The following is a 19,523-nucleotide window of genomic DNA, read 5'->3' as shown; positions in this document are numbered from 1 at the left end:
CTCAGACCATGTCATGTGCTATCCTAAGACAGTGACTGTCGGAGTACTCAGACCATGTCATGTGCTATCCTAAGACAGTGACTGTCGGAGTACTCAGACCATGTCATGTGCCAGCCTACGACAGTGATTGTCGGAGTACTCAGACCATGTCATGTGCCAGCCTAAGACAGTGATTGCCTGAGTACTCAGTCCATGTCATGTGCTATCCTAAGACAGTGATTGCCTGAGTACTCAGACCATGTCATGTGCTATCCTAAGACAGTGATTGCCTGAGTACTCAGACCATGCCATGTGCCAGCCTACGACAGTGACTGTCGGAGTACTCAGACCATGTCATGTGCTATCCTAAGACAGTGATTGTCGGAGTACTCAGACCATGTCGTGTGCTATCCTAAGACAGTGACTGTCGGAGTACTCAGACCATGTCGTGTGCTATCCTAAGACAGTGACTGTCGGAGTACTCAGTCCATGTCATGTGCTATCCTAAGACAGTGATTGTCGGAGTACTCAGACCATGCCATGTGCCAGCCTACGACAGTGATTGTCGGAGTACTCAGACCATGCCATGTGCCAGCCTAAGACAGTGATTGTCGGAGTACTCAGGCCATGCCATGTGCCAGCCTAAGACAGTGACTGTTGGAGTACTAGACCAACCTAATAGTCACGTTCTAATAATAGTCACTCTTGATTGTTGTTCCCTAGGGAACACTAATAAAGGAACTAAAAAACGATTAGGCATACACAAAACAAATAGCCAAATGGCAGATGAGAATTTAACTTCACCAATAATCACATAAAATATGAAGAAATTATTTAATGAATTCCAAAAGTATCAAGCCGACTAAACAGGCAATATCCAACTATCTATTAAAGACAAAATTTAGCCTCAAAACCAGACATTAGTTAAAATGGAAAGGAAGGGAAAGAGACAGTCATGGAAAAGCAATGCCTGTGTGAGAAGCAGAGAGGCCAGGCATTAGCATGCATCACCAGGGACACTGGTCTACTTCAGAGCAGGAGTGACCATGGAGTGAGACACGCGTAAATGGAGACACACTCCACAGCAGGAAGCAACGCCGACAAAGCTCGAGGAGGAGGCAAGCCCACAAGAACACACAGAAATGTCCACGCTCTCCTCTCTAACAGAAAGAATAGAAATCAGGGAGAACACAGAAGAGAGGAACGGACCAACCTAACTGCAGGCAGGGAACCCTTCCCTGTGAACAGAGATGAACATCTTACAGAACTACCCATGTATGAAGCCATAAAGTAGGCCTCGTAGAGTTAAACTGTTGGGGAGAACATAACAGAAATTCTCTGAAGACATTGGGGTGAAATAGGAAATAGTTAATAGAAAGAAATCTGGTAAATTCCCATTAAGAGTCTTCCTTATCTGAGCTCCACTTCTGTGACTTGAGTTATTCAAAGCCAGTCATGGTCCAAGGGATAAGTGGAATACTCCAGGAATGAACCAGTACAGGTTTTAATTGTGTGTGTTCTGAGTTATGTAATGAAACCACACACTGTCCCACTCCACGATGCCCTGGTGTCTTGAAGCTGTGAACTCTGCCTTTGTCCAGCACATTGCCACTCACCCATTAGTCTCCTGATAGCCATTTTGGCTATTAAAGCAACAGTCTGAACGTCAGAGAGCATATGTTTATGAAACTCTTATTCTAATTAATACTGGTCCACAAATGCTAGGGTAATGATGCTTTCAATTCTATATAGCATATTGTTAAAATGTTTCCACTTCATTATTGGTTATTATTGTTTATATCTCACTGTATCTAACTTATAAATTAAACTTTTTCAAAGGTATGTACATATTGAATAAATACTACACATAGGGCTCACAGCTGTCCATGATGCCCACAGGAGGTCCTAGGAATATTCCCCCTCCTCCTTAAGGGGAGACTACTCTATCTACAAATTAAGTAACACACTTCTAATAAATCAAAAAGGAAGTCAAAAGAAATCAGAAAACAGAAGCCGGGCGGTGGTGGCGCACGCCTTTGATCCCAGCATTCGGGAGGCAGAGGCAGGTGGATCTCTGGGAGTTAGAGGCCAGCCTGGTCTACAAGAGCTAGTTCCAGGACAGGAACCAAAAGCTACAGAGAAACCCTGTTTCAAAAAAAAAAAAGAAATCAGAAAACAGTTTGAACTAAGTAAAATTGAAAACACACATCAAAACCTGAGTGCATAGGTAAATATGTAGAGAGTTAAAGATATAAATAGAGACAATAAAAGAGAAAAAATACTGAAGTTACTGAATCTCAAGTTTTGAAACTGCTAGAACAAAAGGTAAAAAAAAAATGGTAGAATAATCAATGAAAAAGAGAGAAAAATAAAAATACCAAAATCATGGTATATGATGAGAAATTACCCAAATCACAGAATGGAAGAAAAGTCTCTCTACATACATAAAAGTCGGTGATTACAGAAACAGCTATTATTAGGGTCATATCACCCCATTCTAGCCAAGAAATGATGTGGCTTTTAAGAAAAGCTGTTTCCCCAGAACAGCAAGAGAAGATCCAAGTCTTTTCCTCCCTCTGCTCCCAAATAATGCCACCGCACTGCCTGTGACAGAAACAAACCAGCCAGCCAGAAGTGGAAAGCCTGATGACATACAGAGCTCAATGACTTGATCCAACAACCTAGAAGCTCCCTGATTCTGGGTTTCCTTCCGTGTGAAGCTTAAACCAGCTTAAGTTAGATCTTCCACGACTCACAGATGAAACATATTAAGATGCACAGAGACTTGGTCTACTCTGGTCAATGATGCAGTCTCAGCACCTAGACTATGACAGGCACAACAAATGACTCATGAAGAATAAAGACTCCTAAAGCAGTGACGTTCTCTGTCTAGCCCACCGTTATGGTTCTACCGAGCCCCCAGCGGGAAGTTAGACACTTAACCTCCAATGTGAAATGAGGAGTTGAGAACCAAGAAGTGAAGTCATAAAGGCAGAGTGAACAAATTAATGCTGCTATCATGGGATGGGGTTGTTATAACAGGAGTGGGTGGAGGGGAAATTTGGATATTTGGATTCTACATACACACACACACACACACACACACACACACACACACACACTCCTTTTTCCTTTGTCTCTCATTCATCTCTTGCCATGCTATGAGGCAGCAAAAAGGGTACTCTCAAATGCTAAGCCCCTCATACTGGATTTGAACTGGCCCTCCAGGACTACAGCCAATGAATTACATATAAAGTCTCAGGTCCTTTGTTGTAGCACAGATTACAGTGCCCAACTACTATAGTCATTAAGTTCCTTAAAAGCAAGAATCTAGTTAGTTACCACTAACTAAACATAAAAACAACTGTGACAAAGATTTTTTTTTAAATGTCAACTTAACACTGAAATATGCCACTACCATTACAAAAGCAAAATGTAACTATCAAAAAGCATGCAGAGCACCAGCTCAGTGGGTAAAGGCACTTACTATGCAAGCCTGGTGACCTGAATTCAATTCCTGGAAGCCATTAAAGGTGAGAGGAGAGAAGTGGCTCCACAAAGTTGTCCTCCGACCTCCGACCTCCACACATGCCCCCTCCACACACAAATAAAAACGAAACCATGCATTAATAAAGACTTACGGGTTCCTGGGGTTCTGTTTCTTCCCATGCTCCCCAACTATCATCTTCCCAGTTTGATGATTTACCTAGAGAGAAGGAGGGAGGAAGAGAGGGGTTGAGGGAGGGAAGGAGAGAGAGGGAGAGAACATATAAAATTAAAAGGCTTAACATATTTTTAAACAGTTTTTTCTAAACATAACAGAAACAAGTTGTTTTTCATTTGGTTGGTGGTTTTTGTTGTTATTTTTAAGACAGGGTCTCACTATGTAGTTCTGGCTACCCTGGAACTTGTTATGTAGACCAGGCTGGCCTTGAATTCAGAGACACCACTACTTCTGCCTCCTGAGCACTTGACTCACATCCAGCAGAGGCAGTTGCTGTAAAAGGAAGAATGTGATTGTAAGCTGTGCTACCTCAGGATTTGACATACATAGTCAAGAAACATATAACCTATTTAATTTCCAAATATATGTCTAGTAAAACTATGTACAAGTTATTTAAATCTTAAAATATTGGACATTGAGTAGATCTGCATTTGAATCAAATGGAAAGGTGAGTTTAAAAATTAATCTGGGCCTGGTGACATAGGCCTGTAATTATAGCTCTTGGGAGGTAGAGGCAGAAGGATCAACGGTTCAGAAATTCAAGGCCAGCCTTGACTACATAGCCAAGTTTGAGGAAGTCTAGGCCACCCAAGACCCTGTCTCAGAAAAACTACACACACACAAATTTTAACAAATATTTGTTACTTAAAGAAAACACATATACAGCAACAAAGATCTAAATTTTCACATAGATGTTTGCAAAGTGAATTGTTGTTTCCTGATAGGACGAGGTATCCATGGAAACAACCTTTATTCTGAAACAAGACAAACCCCCCTAGTCCTCCCTTTTTGTTACTCTTGTTTCTTATATCTGAGACAATATCTTCTAGATTAAAATATATTCACTAAAATATGCATCAAGGAATTAAAAAAACTCAGGTAAATTGGGAAAGCACCATGTCTTGCACTGCTAATGTTGATTTTACGTAATTTGCTTAGAATTTACCGGAAACAATAAAATTATCATATCCAAGCAACCAGAGACAAGAATAAGATACTCTATCACCCCAAATTAAAACACCAATGAAGTTCCAATAAGACTCAGGCCTGAGACTCGGACTGTAGATGTGCTACTTGATTTTTTTTTTTTTTCGAGACAGGGTTTCTCTGTGGTTTTGGAGCCTGTCCTGGAACTAGCTCTTGTAGACCAGGCTGGTCTCGAACTCACAGAGATCCACCTGCCTCTGCCTCCCAAGTGCTGGGATTAAAGGCATGCGCCACCACCGCCCGGCTCCAGATGTGCTACTTGAACTGTATCGAGTTTTTACTTATGAAATGCATTATGAAATACCTAACGCTTGCTCCAATTCCGGATGCTGAGGAAGCAAAACACCTCCTCCGTCACTTTGAACTGTGGGATGCATAAGGACTGAACCAGACAGCATCTCGGGGCTCTGTATCTGAGACGTAAGCTCTCACTGTCAGCCATCATGATTTAGCCATCAAATATAACAACCATGAAGTAGAAATAAAATATATTTATGCAATCAGCTTTCAAACCCTGAGTGGAAGTCATCACAAAAGATGAGCAGAATCCTGACTAACAGGAGAAGACACAATGAGAACATTCACTTACACACTTGGCTTTAAAGGTTGCTGAAACAAAGGACACAGATGATTTAAAAGGGTTACAGTCTGGCACTTGGAATCACTGCTCAATTAGCTTGCATTAACAACAGTCTAATCTCCAGTACTTAAATGTCAAATAATTACTTCCTAAAATTCCAAATACACTAGTAGGCATATATTAAGTCCTAAAATAGCACCACGTTTTGATTTAAATCACACGATCTACAGATTTCCATACAAGTCAATTAAGTCAATTAGCAATTGCTCTGTTAAATACCATGTACCAAACCTTGTAGTAGGAGCTAAGAAAAGATAACACATCCCTTGCTTTTAAGGAATCTATGATCTTATGCAGGATGTAGATGGACACTTAACTATACCACACAATGAGTGCTGTAACTGTCGGTACTTTGGACAAGAGAGTGAAATATTTCATAGGTGTACAAATGTAAACACACATATACTCTGTGAATAATTGTTATCATTATTTAAGATTTTGTTTTTATTTATCAGTGTGAGTATGTGTGCATGTGTATATGAGCATCTGCGTGACTGAATATGCACATGTGTGTGAGTGAGCACGGGGACACACACGAAGAAGGCATCAGATCCCTTGGAGCTAGAGTTACAGGTGTTTTTAAAGCCACCAAACATGGACGCTAGAAACTTAGTTTGGATCCTCTGAAGAGCAGCCAGTGTTCTTAACAGATGAGCCATCTCTCTAGCCCCTATTTATTTTTGAGACCAGTCTTGCTACAGAGCCCTGGCTGACCTTAAACTGATGGTCTTCCTGCCTCTGCCTCCCAAGAACTAGGATTACAGATACATGACATCACAGATGGCCAAAATAGTGTCTTTACAAAGTAGCTAGAAAATTTTCAAATTAACGGAAAAACACGAACATTCGGCAAAGCCTCAATGCACAGAGCACTGGTGAGGACTCTAGATGCCCAAGCGCTGCAACACAGCAATTCACTGAAACATCAGAAGGTTCCTCTACAGTTTAATGCTACAATGGGAAAACAGATTCCTCAGAAGTTCAAATAGTGTGGCCTAGGTCACAGAAGTGAGTGTCAACCAAGGACTGAAGCTCAATTCTGCCATTGTTGCACAACTCATGCCCCAAGACTCGGGCTATGCATCCATGTGGCTCCTGGCAAGGACAAGAGAAACCCTGGAGCCCACAGAGGAGCAAAGTGATAGCAGGGTCTTTCTCTGAAACAGGCTATCCTGGATTTACTACATAGCTAAGATGACCCTTAAGCTTCTGGCCCTCCTGCCCCCACAGATTACTAGGATCACAAGTGGCCACACCACATCAGGGCCGCGCAGTTCAATGGATCAGAGCCAGGACTTCAAGCAAGCTGAACCCTCTCACCTGAGCTAGAGCCCCAGCCTGTGTTTGTTTGTTTCTTTTAACTAGTTTTTAAAATAGAAATATCCCCTTGATATTGGAACTTTAAAGAGAGGCTTTAAAAACTTGAACAGAGAAACCCTGTTTTTATTTATTTATTTTTTTTAAAGATTTATTTATTTATTATGTATACAACATTCTGCCTCGATGTATGCCCGCACGCCAGAGGAGGGCGCCAGATCTCAGTACGGATGGTTGTGAGCCACCATGTGGTTGCTGGGAATTGAACTCAGGACCTCTGGAAGAGCAGCCAGTGCTCTTAACCTCTGAGCCATCTCTCCAGCCCCGAAACCCTGTTTTTATATACAAATATATACATAACCTTGAACAATTTGCCAGGAGTGCTGATACAAACCTTTAAATCTCAGCACTCTAAATACAGGCAAGCAGATCTCTGACTTAGAAGCCAGCCAGCCTGATCTACATATTGAGTTCCAGGCCAGCCAGGGCTACACAATGAGACAATGTCTTAAAATCCTTTGGACAATTAAATTTTGTGGGGTTTTGGCAATATAATTCATTAAACACTCTCTTCATTCATTTTACTACATCACCAAAACCAACTATCTCACTGTGGGTTGGTTGAGACAACTTAGCCAAGCTATTAATCATTTTAGAAACTAGATGGTAGTGGTACACACCTTTAACCCCTGCACTTGGGAGACAGAGGCAGGCAGATCTCTAAGTCCAAGGCCACCCTGGTCTACAAAGTGAGTTCCAGGACAGCCAGGGCTATACAGAGAAACCCTATCTCAAATAACTGAAAAATACAGAATGGTTTTGGAATATGCATTGTCTCTTAAGCAAGAAATTTAAGCCCATGGTTCACATTTAAAATTGCTATAAAACTATGTAAATATCAAATTATCAGAACATCAAAACAACCTTGTAGAATAAAAGCCCTTCAGGAAGTCTATCATTCATTCATTCTTTAACATCTTTTCCACGCTAGACAGCAGACACAAAAGAAGTAAATTTCCAAAGAGCTCGGTCCAAGTACATAATCTCTGCTGAATGTACAACACTATAAAAAGAATTTTATTTCCCTTTATATTCGTATAAAAAGAACCTGACTCAGTTCACAAATGACTCATACAATCAAGCGGAAGACAGCAGTTATTTGAATTTCCTGCCCCTACAGAGACCCAGTATCTCTTCATGCTTCAATTCAAAACATGCCCAAAGAGAAAGACTCCAAGAAATACATTATTTGTTTCAATGAAGGTTCACCCACTTTTCAGTGTCTGGCTAGAAAACTGCTTTCAGCTGAAGGAAAAGAAAAATTAATTGGGCAGTTCCTGCTATCACGGGAATATTTTCTCAAAGTCATTAGACTATAGACAGATTAAAGAGGGCTGAGGAGATAGCTTGGGGGAGGGGGTATAGTATTCACTGAGCAAGTATGAGGACCTAAGCAATCCTCAAGACCTGCATTTTAAAAAAATGCCATCTACATCATTAGTAGAGTTTCTCTACAGACTGATCATTGATCAAAGTTATAGGTAAGCAAAGCAATGTACTCTATATAATTTTATTTTAATATGTAACATTTCTCTAAAACCTGAGGTCTTATGAAGTTCATGTAATCATGAGGAAATAAGATTAATTTGGCCAGGTGGTGGTGATGCATGCCTTTAATCTCAGCACTTGGGAGGCAGAGTAAGGTGGATCTCAGTGAGTCTGGTCTACAGAGTAAGTTCCAGGACAGCCAGGACTGTTACAGCGAAACCTGGTCTCAAAAAAACAAGAAAAAAAAAAACATTAGTTTGTTTAACATATTATAAATTATTATAAAGGAAAGCTAAAAATAGTCTACCGTGGTTGTCTCTTGGGTGAGTAACTCAATTCGTTATCTTTTGAAGACTAAAATAATTTAAAAGTCTTAAGCCTTGGTCTGACTTAAAATGCAAGTGTGTGGTGGAGTCAGGACCTTGAGTGGGCAACTTCTGGGGAGACGCAGTAGCATTGTGATGACCCAAACACCACCATCCACCACACCACACCACACCGGTAGCTACCCAGTTTGCATCATAAGCTGTGTGGTACTGTTTACATCAAACTATAGGAAACTTGCAATTGTGCTTTTGCCCATTAAATAAGTAGCAGCCACTCCATATCCAAAAGTAATTCTTTGACATTATCACCAATGCCTGTGTCTCTCATTTTGTCAAAGTATAACCCAACAAAACTGATCAGAAAAAAGTAAACCAGCAACTATATTCGTTGGTTGCTGGTCAAAAACCCAGAATTATACTCTCCTGCCAGGTTCCCTCTGGATAAAAAGATGAAACACTGAGTTAGGGTGACTGGTGTCTTGGAGGTCTGTTCGAGAGGTCTGCATGGGTCCAGGACTCCAGTCCTTGACTCATCGCCCACCTTCCACATATGAGGCGAAGAGTCCAGGGATCGTATCTTAGGAACACTATCGAAGGGCTAAACATCATTTTCTCCTCAGTTTGCCGTCAGTCAAACTGTCTACTCACTGGCAGAAGTCTTCAATAGTAGCCACATGCATAATTTTAAATTACTTAGCAATTGTATTTAAAAGTAAGGACTAAATTGAACACTATATTTTAATATGCTATATCCAGTGCTGTCATTCCAATACATAAGTGAAATCACTCAGGAGGTGTTTTGTATTCTTTTCTCATATTAAGTCTTAGAACCTAGTGTGCTCTGTGCTTTGAGCACATCTTGTCTGTACTAGTCACATTCCAAATGCTCACCAGAACACATGACCAATGAACATGGTGTAAGATAAGGCAAGTCTGGCGTAAGAAATGAGGTATTATCAGGCTGTCTGCAGTGGATTCCAGATTTTACCCTGCAGAGGTATAGGAGCTTGGGCAGTTTCACTAATCCCTTGTGCCTCACTTCTTCCTTAGCAGGATGGAGCGAATAACTGCATCTGCTCACAGAAACGTGAGAGTTGTGCGGAGCACTGAGGACCATGACTAATCACTTCAGAGTAACCAACCTGCACACATGGCATTCCCATCCACACTCTGCCTACCCTATCAGGTTAGCCAGCCACGTGCCTTCCTATGTGATTATCTTGTCAGAGGTGATTTCCTTAGGGCTCACATTAATTCTCCACGAAGTTTGCTTATAGATGATTTTACATCAAGGATCAAAACAACCTTTTAAAACAAATTTTCCATAAAATATTGTTACATCATTAAATTCTATTTCAATTAGTGAGGCAAAGTAACTTAAAAGTACTGATTCCTAAGCTTAGTTTTTATTAAGAAATAATAGGAAACGTGTTATATTCTTGTTTGAATTCAAGCACAGGTGGAAGATTGATGGGGAATCTCTGCCAGCCAATTATCTTTAAGAGGTGGGGACAAGTTAGACCATGGTTTTCTTGGTACCTGGAGAAAAATGCAGCAGGCAGCCCAGGTGCGCGCTCTCTCTCTCTCTCTCTCTCTCTCTCTCTCTCTCTCTCTCTCTCTCTCTCTCTCCTCCCTCCCTCCCTCCCTCCCTCCCTCCCTCCCTCCCTCCCTCCCTCCCTCCCTCCCTCTCTCTCTCTCTCTCTCTCTCTCTCTCTCTCTCTCTGTGGTTCCCGCTGTACACAGTTGAGCTTGGACTTTTCGCTCCTATTTCATGAGTTTGCCTCTTATAATAAAGAAAAATATAACTGCTCTATCTTTTAGCTAGCCTGGTTATTTCTCAATCAGAGGTAATTCAATGTTGGTGCCCAACGTGGGGCTCAGGTCCCCTGTGGCTCTAGCCAGTAGCCACCAGGCTCCGCATGAATAACTGTTTTGTTACATGTAATTACTATGTAAAAATCTTCCTTCTTATTTAAACAAAAAAAGAGGAGGTAATGTGGGATTCCCCTCTGTATGCTGTGAATACCATTGGTTAATAAAGAAACTGTCTTAGGTCTGTGCAGGACAGAATATAAGTAGGCAGGGAAAACTAAACTGAATGCTCGGAGAAAGAAGGCAGAGACAGAGAGAAGCCATGTAGCCCTACTGGAGACAGACACTGGAACTTTACCCGGTAAGCCACAGCCTTGTGGTGATACACAGATTAATAGAGATGGGTTAAATTAGGAGTAAAAGCTAGCCAATAAGAAACTAGAACTAATGGGCCAAGTAGTGGTTTAATACAATTTCTGTGTAGTTATTTCGGGAGTCTAAGCTGCTGGGAACAAGCAAGCGGATTCCTACAACAGATTTCATTAGGAGCAGAAATATCCTTAGCAATCAAGTTGAGAGAACATGGCTAACTATGGAATGAAGAACCTTTATATTTCACATCTACCTGCACATACAACAACCACCTCAACATTTAAAAACAAGACATGCCTCATTACTAACAAAAGTCCCTGCACCAATACAAAGTTAGTTTGTTCACCCAATGACTTGTAACTGAACAGTTTTCCTGAGAGGGCTAGGAAAAAATAATGATAAAGGCCACTAAGTTCCCACACAGCACACCACTCTAAAGAAAGAAACCTGCTATTGCTCAAATATTCTTTTTATCAACAGTGAATAAACATATAAAGGCAGATGAATACAGCAAGCATTGCCTGGTAGAGACATCTAAAGATCACAATGGGAATGTTTCTCGACCTTTGTAATTTCCATGATACGATCACACCAGATACTGCATCTAAATAAGTGTTTCATCAGTACATCTCTAGAAGAAAATATCCATGTGTCAGTGGGCTTTCTGACTTGCCTTGCTGTACAACTTAAATGTCAAAACAGCATTCTGGGATACACAAGATATGTGTGTGTGCTTTGTGTTGAATCTAGTCTTTGTTTTTATTCCTCAAACCCTACCCTTGTGTCTATCTATCTGCTCCCCTTCCCTGTGTGTGTGTGTTGTGTGTGTATATGCGTAGACAGGGTCTCGTGTACTCTAGGCAGGCCTTGAATTCATTATGTAGCCAATGCTGGCCTTGAACTCGCAACCTTGCTGCTTCTACCTTCCAAGCATGGGCCCTCCACACCGAGCCTCCCACATCTGTTCTGAAGCATAAACTCCCTATAAATTTTATTCTCTCATATTTTAAATAAAATTTTCTTAAAATTCACAGGTTATGAAGGTTTTCATTGGGAGTAAATTTGAGTCTTTCAAGAAGTTTTCTAGCTTAAAATATTTTGTGTATTTCAGTTGTTAAAATTATCCTTCATTTGTTTCATGCCATGTCTTGAATCATAACTTTTCTTTAAATAAAAGAAGCTGATCTCCTAACAACCTACATGGCATGGAGAGAAATAAAGAAGAGCAAGAGGTTCTATATAAAAGTGATGAAAGTGACAGATGCACTGACTGCCAACCTGACAACCTGAAAGACTGACAACCTAAATGACTGACAACCTGACTGTCAACCTGACTGACAACCTAAATGACTGCCAACCTGACTGTCAACCTGACTGACAACCTAAATGACTGACTGACCGACCGACTGCTAACCTGACTAATTGTCAACCTGACTGACTTGTCAACCTGACTAATTGTCAACCTGACTCACTGACTGCTAACCTGACTGACTGTCAACCTGACTGACTGTCAACCTGACTGACTGTCAACCTGACTAATTGTCAACCTGACTCACTGACTGCTAACCTGACTGACTGTCAACCTGACTGACTGTCAACCTGACTGACTGTCAACCTGACTGACAACCTAAATGACTGACCAACCGACTGCTAACCTGACTGGCAACCTGACTGACTGAAATCTGACTGTCAACCTGACTGACTAACTGCTAACCTGACCTTTGAACCTACTCTTTTAACACCAATCACTATCCACTATTCTGAACAGTCTAGAATCAGAAAAAATACCAGGACAGCAGGCAAGCACCACCACACTGGGTTCCAGTACCATGAAGTTGTGTTCCCACCCTTATCGGGTTAAACGTTTTGCCTCAGAGAATAACACCAATGACTTTCAGATTAAGATGCAACAATTCCCTCCTAGGAAGAGCGTTTTCCCTGAGCATACTGCATCACTCTAAACACTGTTCTGACTTGATAAAAGAACGTTTCTAATCACAGAGAAGACATACCCCCCAACACAAATGTCTTACTTAGGATCATTTCCAATGAATGAATCATTCTGCTAACAAAGGCCTTCTGCTTTCTACAGCTTTATTTAATTCCTCAAATACGTTATTCTAACTTACTTATGAATAGTCTGTACCTCTAAATGGAGAGCATATTTTTTTTCATTTAACAAGAATCTGAAGCTAGAAAGGAAATTGAATTCCATAAGTAGACAATTAGTTTGACAGTTATTTGTATGACTGTGTCAAGAACAAAAACTGAATGAGAAACTGAAAATGAGAAAAGAGAAAATTAAATTTTTATAGTCTTAGATCCTAATACAAGTACAAATTCATTTCCATCTTTATGTATTGTTTTTATATGAAGAAACTTCTAGAATCTATGATTTGCAATTTATTCACAGGGTTCAAAAGCCTTCAGCGGGTCCTTTCAGCTCAGAGAAGGCAAGCACCACCAGGCAGGACAAAGTCAATTACAAAGACTAAAGAAGCTCTTTAGTGTTCCGTGCCTCAGACCTCTTAGCCTTTGTCCATTTCTAAGGACATGCAAAATGACAGAAAAACATCATTTCAGCAACCTAAAATAAGGATGGCATAAAATAAAAATAAAATAGATATAAAAATAAACGAGATATCTACAGGCATAAGTAACTTCATATGCTCCATTCTCCTTTTGTTTCTATGAATTAATATATGAATGTGACTACAGAGCAGTATTTTATACATTCATTTCATTTTATTACTAAAAACATTTTATATACTCCTGAACAGAAATGACTTAAAAAAAAAAAGATGGGTTGTAACTTACAAGCCCATTGAGTTGATATGTCAGTCAGAACATACTTTTTTTCTAAAGGAAATTATGCTTCCCAAACTAGCAAAATAGAAATCAATTAATAGCTAAAATGTAAATTTATAAGCAAGGTTTAGATTCTGAGACCCAGAATAAATATTAGCTTCATTTACTGAGTCATATTTTCCTTAAATTAAATCATATAAATGAAATCTACCTTCCTACTCTTGATTTATCAGTTTTCTTTGGGCTAATTCTTTTTTTTTAATTTTTTTAATTTATTTATTTATTAAAGATTTCTGCCTCCTCCCCGCCATCACCTCCCATTTCCCTCCCCCTCCCCCTCCCCCGATCAAGTCCCCCTCCCTCATCAGCTCGAAGAGCAATCAGGGTTCCCTGACCTGTGTGTGGGAAGTCCAAGGACAACCCACCTCCATCCAGGTCTAGTAAGGTGAGCATCCAAACTGCCTAGGCTCCCACAAAGCCAGTATGTGCAGTAGGATCAGAAACCCATTGCCATTGTTCTTGAGTTCTCAGTAGTCCTCATTGTCCGCTATGTTCAGCGAGTCCGGTTTTATCCCATGCTTTTTCAGACCCAGGCCAGCTGGCCTTAGTGGGTTCCCGATAGAACATCCCCATTGTCTCAGTGTGTGGGTGCACCCCTCGTGGTCCTGAGTTCCTTGCTCATGCTCTCTCTCCTTCTGCTCCTGATTTGGACCTTGAGATTTCAGTCCGGTGCACCAATGTGGGTCTCTGTCTCTGTCTCCTTTCATCGCCTGATGAAGTAACCTTCAGGAGGATGCCTATATGTTTGTCTTTGGATTCACCTTCTTATTTAGCTTCTCTAGGATAGCGAATTATAAGCTCAATGTCCTTTATTTATGGCTAGAAACCAAATATGAGTGAGTACATCCCATGTTCCTCTTTTTGGGTCTGGCTTACCTCACTCAGGATAGTGTTTTCTATTTCCATCCATTTGTATGCAAAATTCAAGAAGTCCTTGTTTTTTACTGCTGAGTAATACTCTAATATGTATATATTCCATACTTTCTCCATCCATTCTTCCATTGAAGGGCATCTAAGTTGTTTCCAGGTTCTGGCTATTACAAACAATGCTGCTATGAACATAGTTGAGCATATACTTTTGTTGTATGATAGGGCCTCTCTTGGGTATATTCTCAAGAGTGGTATTGCTGGGTCCAGGGGTAGGTTGATCCCGAATTTCCTGAGAAACCATTTGGGCTAATTCTTAATCCTCATTTAGGTTTTAGCTGTTCCCCACTAATGGTGGTGACTACATTCTTAAAATTTGCTCAGTGAGGTGCCTGTTCCTACATTAATCATGAAATATTTTGGTTTTTATTCAAGCACACCCAGTATTTAGGCAAAACAATAATCTAAATTAAATCCATAAGGTGCATGTGGGCTATCATCAAACATTCTAATTTCCTGTGGCTTTCTATGAGAGGCCAGAGGGATCAGGGATGGTGAACACCGACACAAAGATGAAGGAATAGGTTCTAGAGCTTAAGTTCAAATAGGGTTCCCCAGTGGTCAGGCAGCTGGCTGTGGGAGCCCCTTCCTGAAAGGTTATCATGTAAGAAGTAGTCGTACATAAGATCATTGGGGTTTCTATTTACTTTGGTTTTCAAATGGGTCAGCACTAAAAGTAATATCTTTTATATATTAGGAGAACTTACCAGTAATTGTGTAAACCTTTTTATCCCTAGTATCCTCCCTTTGCTTTCATATGTTTTATTGTTGCCCCCAAAAGGGGCCCCTGCACCTCTCCATCTCTTTCTTTCTGTCTACCCTCTACAGGCATCCCTCCAACTTAAATACAGAAAGCTAATACTTCAAAGCTAGAATCCACATTTGAGTGGAAGGTCAAAGTGGATTTGTCTTTCTGGGCCTGTCTTATTTCACTCAGTATATTTCCCATTCTTAATTTCAGCTTTCTTTTGTGATAAATGAGAATTCCATTAGACATATGTACCACATTTTCACCACCCATTTACCAGGTGGTGGGCATCGAAGCTGATCTAGTCTCTAACAATTCTGGACAGAGCGGTCATGAAAATGGTTGTGCACATATGCCAGGGTATACAGTCCTTTCAGTAAATGCCCACACGTGGTATGGTTGGGTCATATGATAGCTCTAGTGTTGGTTTTTTGAAAGCCCTTTACACTGATTTACACAGTGGCTGAACCAACTGTTCCTGCTGTCAGCACCAGTGAACAGAACCCCTCTTTCTCCACACCCTCACAAACATTTTCTGTCTTGATAGTAGCCATTCTTACTATAATGAGATGATATCTCAAATAGCTTGAGTTTTAATTTCCCTGAGGACTAATGATAATGAACACGTTATATATGTTTATCAGTCATTTATATTACTTCTTTTGAGAACTCTGCTCAGATCCATTATTTGTTTCCATGATATTTGGTTTCCTGAGTTCTCTGTATAGTCTAGATATTAATCTTGTAGCTAGCCAAGATTTTTTTCTCCTGTTCTGTAGGCTGCCTTTTTATTGACAGTTTGAATTACTTTTGTTGAAGAGAAAATTTTAATTTTGTGAGGTCCAATTTGCCAATTATTGGCCTTATTTCTGGGACAAATAGAATCCTATTTAGAAAGTTCTTGCCTCTACACATACCTTGTAGAGCAGTCCTACCTTTTCTCCTAAAAGTTTCCGAGTTTGGGGTCTTATGTTGAGGTTGTTGATCCTTTTTGAGCTGATCTGTCTAGGGGGTAGTTAAGGATTGAGTTTCACTCTTCTATATTTAGGCATCCAGTTTCCCCAATATCATATGATGAAAATGTGATCTTTTCTCCAGTGTGCATTTTTGGCATCTTTTTCAAAAATCAGGTAACTGAAAGTTACTCATACCTATCCCACGCTATAGATCTATGTGTTTATTTCTGTGTCAGTACAATGCTGCTTTCATTACTATGATCCTAAAATAACTTTAAATCAAGCATGGTAACATTTCCATCATTATTCTTTTATTCAGGTATGCTTCAGCTAGCCAGGATGCTTTGTATTTCCATATGAATTTACAACTTTTGTTTTTAATTTCTGCAAAGAGGGTTGCAATGAATCTGCAGGTTCTTTTGTTCTTTTGTTAAGATGGCCAATTTCACAATCCACAAGCATGGGAGATCTTTCCACTTACCAGTGTCTTCCTTTCTTTTTTCAGAGTTTTCAAGTTTCCCCACAGAGGGCACTCACTTCACTGATTGTTGGTCAGTGTTTGTTTTGAGGCCATAGTGAATTTTATGAATAGAGCTGTTTTTCTCTCAGTGTATTTGCTACTGGTATAAAGGAAAGCTATTTTTTAATATTAATTTTGTATCTTGTGACCTTGTTCGGTGTTTATCAGCTCTAAGAATTTGCTGGTGAGTCTCAGAAGTTTCCGATCTGCAGTATCACACACAATGCACAGATGAGGGAACCGAACTAACGAGGCTGAGGAGCACATGCCAGGATGAAAAGGGACGGAGGTGTAAGGATTAATGAAACTATTGTCTGCACACTCCAGAGACTCCAGTCCTACGTCTTCCTACCTTAACCTTTTCTAATGCTCAATTACTTTCCTTGTAAGAATGAGTAACACTCTTCATATTTAAAATAAATCCTCTGAACACCAGCCAAATCTTGTATCATAGCTACGGATTTTGTGTTTCCAGTGCACAGAAAGGAAAGCCGTTTGTCTTAACAGTATCACTTGAGAACCAGTAACAGTTTAGATACATAGTAAAGAAAAATATATAGCTGCCTGTTTATCATTGTTCTTTGCTTCCTATTTAGCATTTCTGGAACAAGGACAACATCTAGCTTAGGTATCTATTGTATTGTACTCTTGAAAGTTGCTAAAAATGAAGAGAAAAAGCTCTGCTCTCCACACCTTCCAAAGACAGATGTGACGCGGCAGGTGTGCTGAGCTGATTGTAAGAATAATTTTCACATGAAATCATATATCAAATTTCACACTGGACGTCTCTAATATACAGAATTTCTGCCAATTGCAATCAATAAATTTAGCATGAAAGAAGAATTCCCTGTCAGGGGTAATGCCAACCCTCCCCAAGTGAACATCAGCAACATAAGTTCATCAAAAATCCCAATGTGAATTTGACTTTTAAAACTTAATAAACTCTAAAGCTCAATTGGGAGAGAAGTGGGTGAGACTATCCCTGCGACGTTCTTGAGAGATGAGTGACTTGGCAGAGATAATGCAGGGTTCATTAAAATGGACAACAATCAATAAATACATCAATGGAACGAAAGGAGTCCAAAATAAAAGCAAGTGGCAAGTGCGACTGCCCCCACAAGAGCTGCGTAAGATCAAGCCAGCAACATTCCAGCTGGGATGAGAAAGAGGCTCACAGGGCCACAGCCCCAGGGAGAGCTACTGGCAGCTGGGGGAGGAAAAGTCACTTTCCTTCAGGGTGCAGTTTCTATAGTTACCCATGACCCAGTGGGTAGCCCTAAACCCAGGTACATATGGGCAGCTCTGACTGGACTCAGTGGGTTAAAGAAAAAAAAAACATGAAATTGGGAGAGGGGCATGGGCAGCTCTGGGAGAAGTTGCTTGGGAAGTAGATGAGATAATAATATATTTACACATGTATGATGTTCTCACAGAACAGATAAATAAAATTAAAAAAATCTTAAAATCTAAATCCTTTCCCATTAATAAAGTTAAAGACAAGTGTTATAAATATATACAAAATAGAAGGATAAAAAGAATGCCTTTTATAAAACAGTCCTTTATAACAGCCATATACGAAAACCCAATAAAAATAGATCAGATATGAGCACAAGGGTTGAAACTACGAAGCTACCAGAAGATAACATAGAAACACTTCAGAAGTATTGTGAATAAAGATATTTGGGGGTAGCATCCAAAAGTGCTGGCAACAAAAGCAAAACCCAATCCAAGGGGTAAGAGCCAAGAAATAACAGAATGATGGCAACCCACAAACTGTACAAAACTCAAGCAACTCAATAGCAAAATAACAACTATGGCCCAATTAAAAATGTCATGAATAGACAAAATGCCCAGGAAATGTATGAAACGCTGCTCAACAGCATGAAGGTCAGAGTCAAAGCCACAACCAGATGAAGTAGAGACAGCGACAGCAAGAACCAAAGACCAGCAAGCATGTGGAAAGACACTCTTGGTGCGAACATAAATCAGATTGGTACAAGTTAGTCTGGCAATCAGGGAAAACAGCACAGAATTCTCTACAATTCTAGAAACAGGACTGATATAAGCCCTCATTCTCATCACAGGATATAGAACAAAGGAAATCAGCACGCTGAAGAAATACACTCCTGTGTTGACTGTAGCACTGGTCAAAATAGCCAAAGTGCAGAATTAAGCCTGGAGATCTATTGATAGCTCAGGGAAGAAAATGTAATATGCATATACATAATGGAATGTTATTTGGCCATTAAAAATGAGCTTCTCTTGTTTACAACAATAGAGATGAAACAGAAAGGAAATAATGTTAAATAAATTATGTCAGATGCACAAATACAAATACCATAAGCTTTCACTCATATGCGGAAGTTAAAGAGTTTAAGTAGTCATAGCGGATCGTGACAAGAATCTCAGCACTTGGGAGACTGAGGAAGATCTTGAGTTTAAAACCAGCCTGGGTCAAACAGCTAGACCCTGTCTCAAACAATAACAATATGTATAAAACATAAAAACAGAGCAGTTAGAGGAGTGGTTGGCAGAGGCTGGTGAAGGTGTGAGAACAGTGGCAGGGAGCTGGGAGCGCTCGAGGCTGGTAAGGATGTGGCGATGATGATGGGTTATGGAGAGAGGACAGTTAATGAAACAGGAGGTATGAATGCACGGAAGAGTGATGAATGTCCCACGGCACAGCACAGTAACTCCAGGCGACATTGGTAGGTGCATGTTTCAGCATTACTAGTAGAGAGGATTTTAACTGTTCCCAACAGGGAGAAATAATAAACGTCTGAGGTGATGGGTATGCCA

The 19,523-nt window shown here is 40.2% G+C and overlaps 1 protein-coding gene across 2 annotated transcripts in view; it reads right to left on the bottom strand.

The window, feature by feature from the left end:
- The window catches only part of Rab3gap2 (RAB3 GTPase activating non-catalytic protein subunit 2), an 87,562-nt gene that overhangs the window by 64,785 nt on the left and 3,254 nt on the right, over positions 1-19,523 (bottom strand). For both annotated transcript variants that reach the window (XM_075989398.1, XM_075989399.1), the window contains exon 2: positions 3,621-3,685. In XM_075989398.1, coding sequence (XP_075845513.1) covers positions 3,621-3,685 — 65 coding nt within the window. The remainder of the gene's footprint in view (positions 1-3,620; positions 3,686-19,523) is intronic.

This window comes from Microtus pennsylvanicus, chromosome 10 (assembly GCF_037038515.1).
Source record: "Microtus pennsylvanicus isolate mMicPen1 chromosome 10, mMicPen1.hap1, whole genome shotgun sequence".
NCBI lineage: Eukaryota > Metazoa > Chordata > Mammalia > Rodentia > Cricetidae > Microtus > Microtus pennsylvanicus.
The sequence above is the reverse complement of the archived record's forward strand: the minus strand, read 5'-3'. Positions and strand labels throughout refer to the sequence as shown.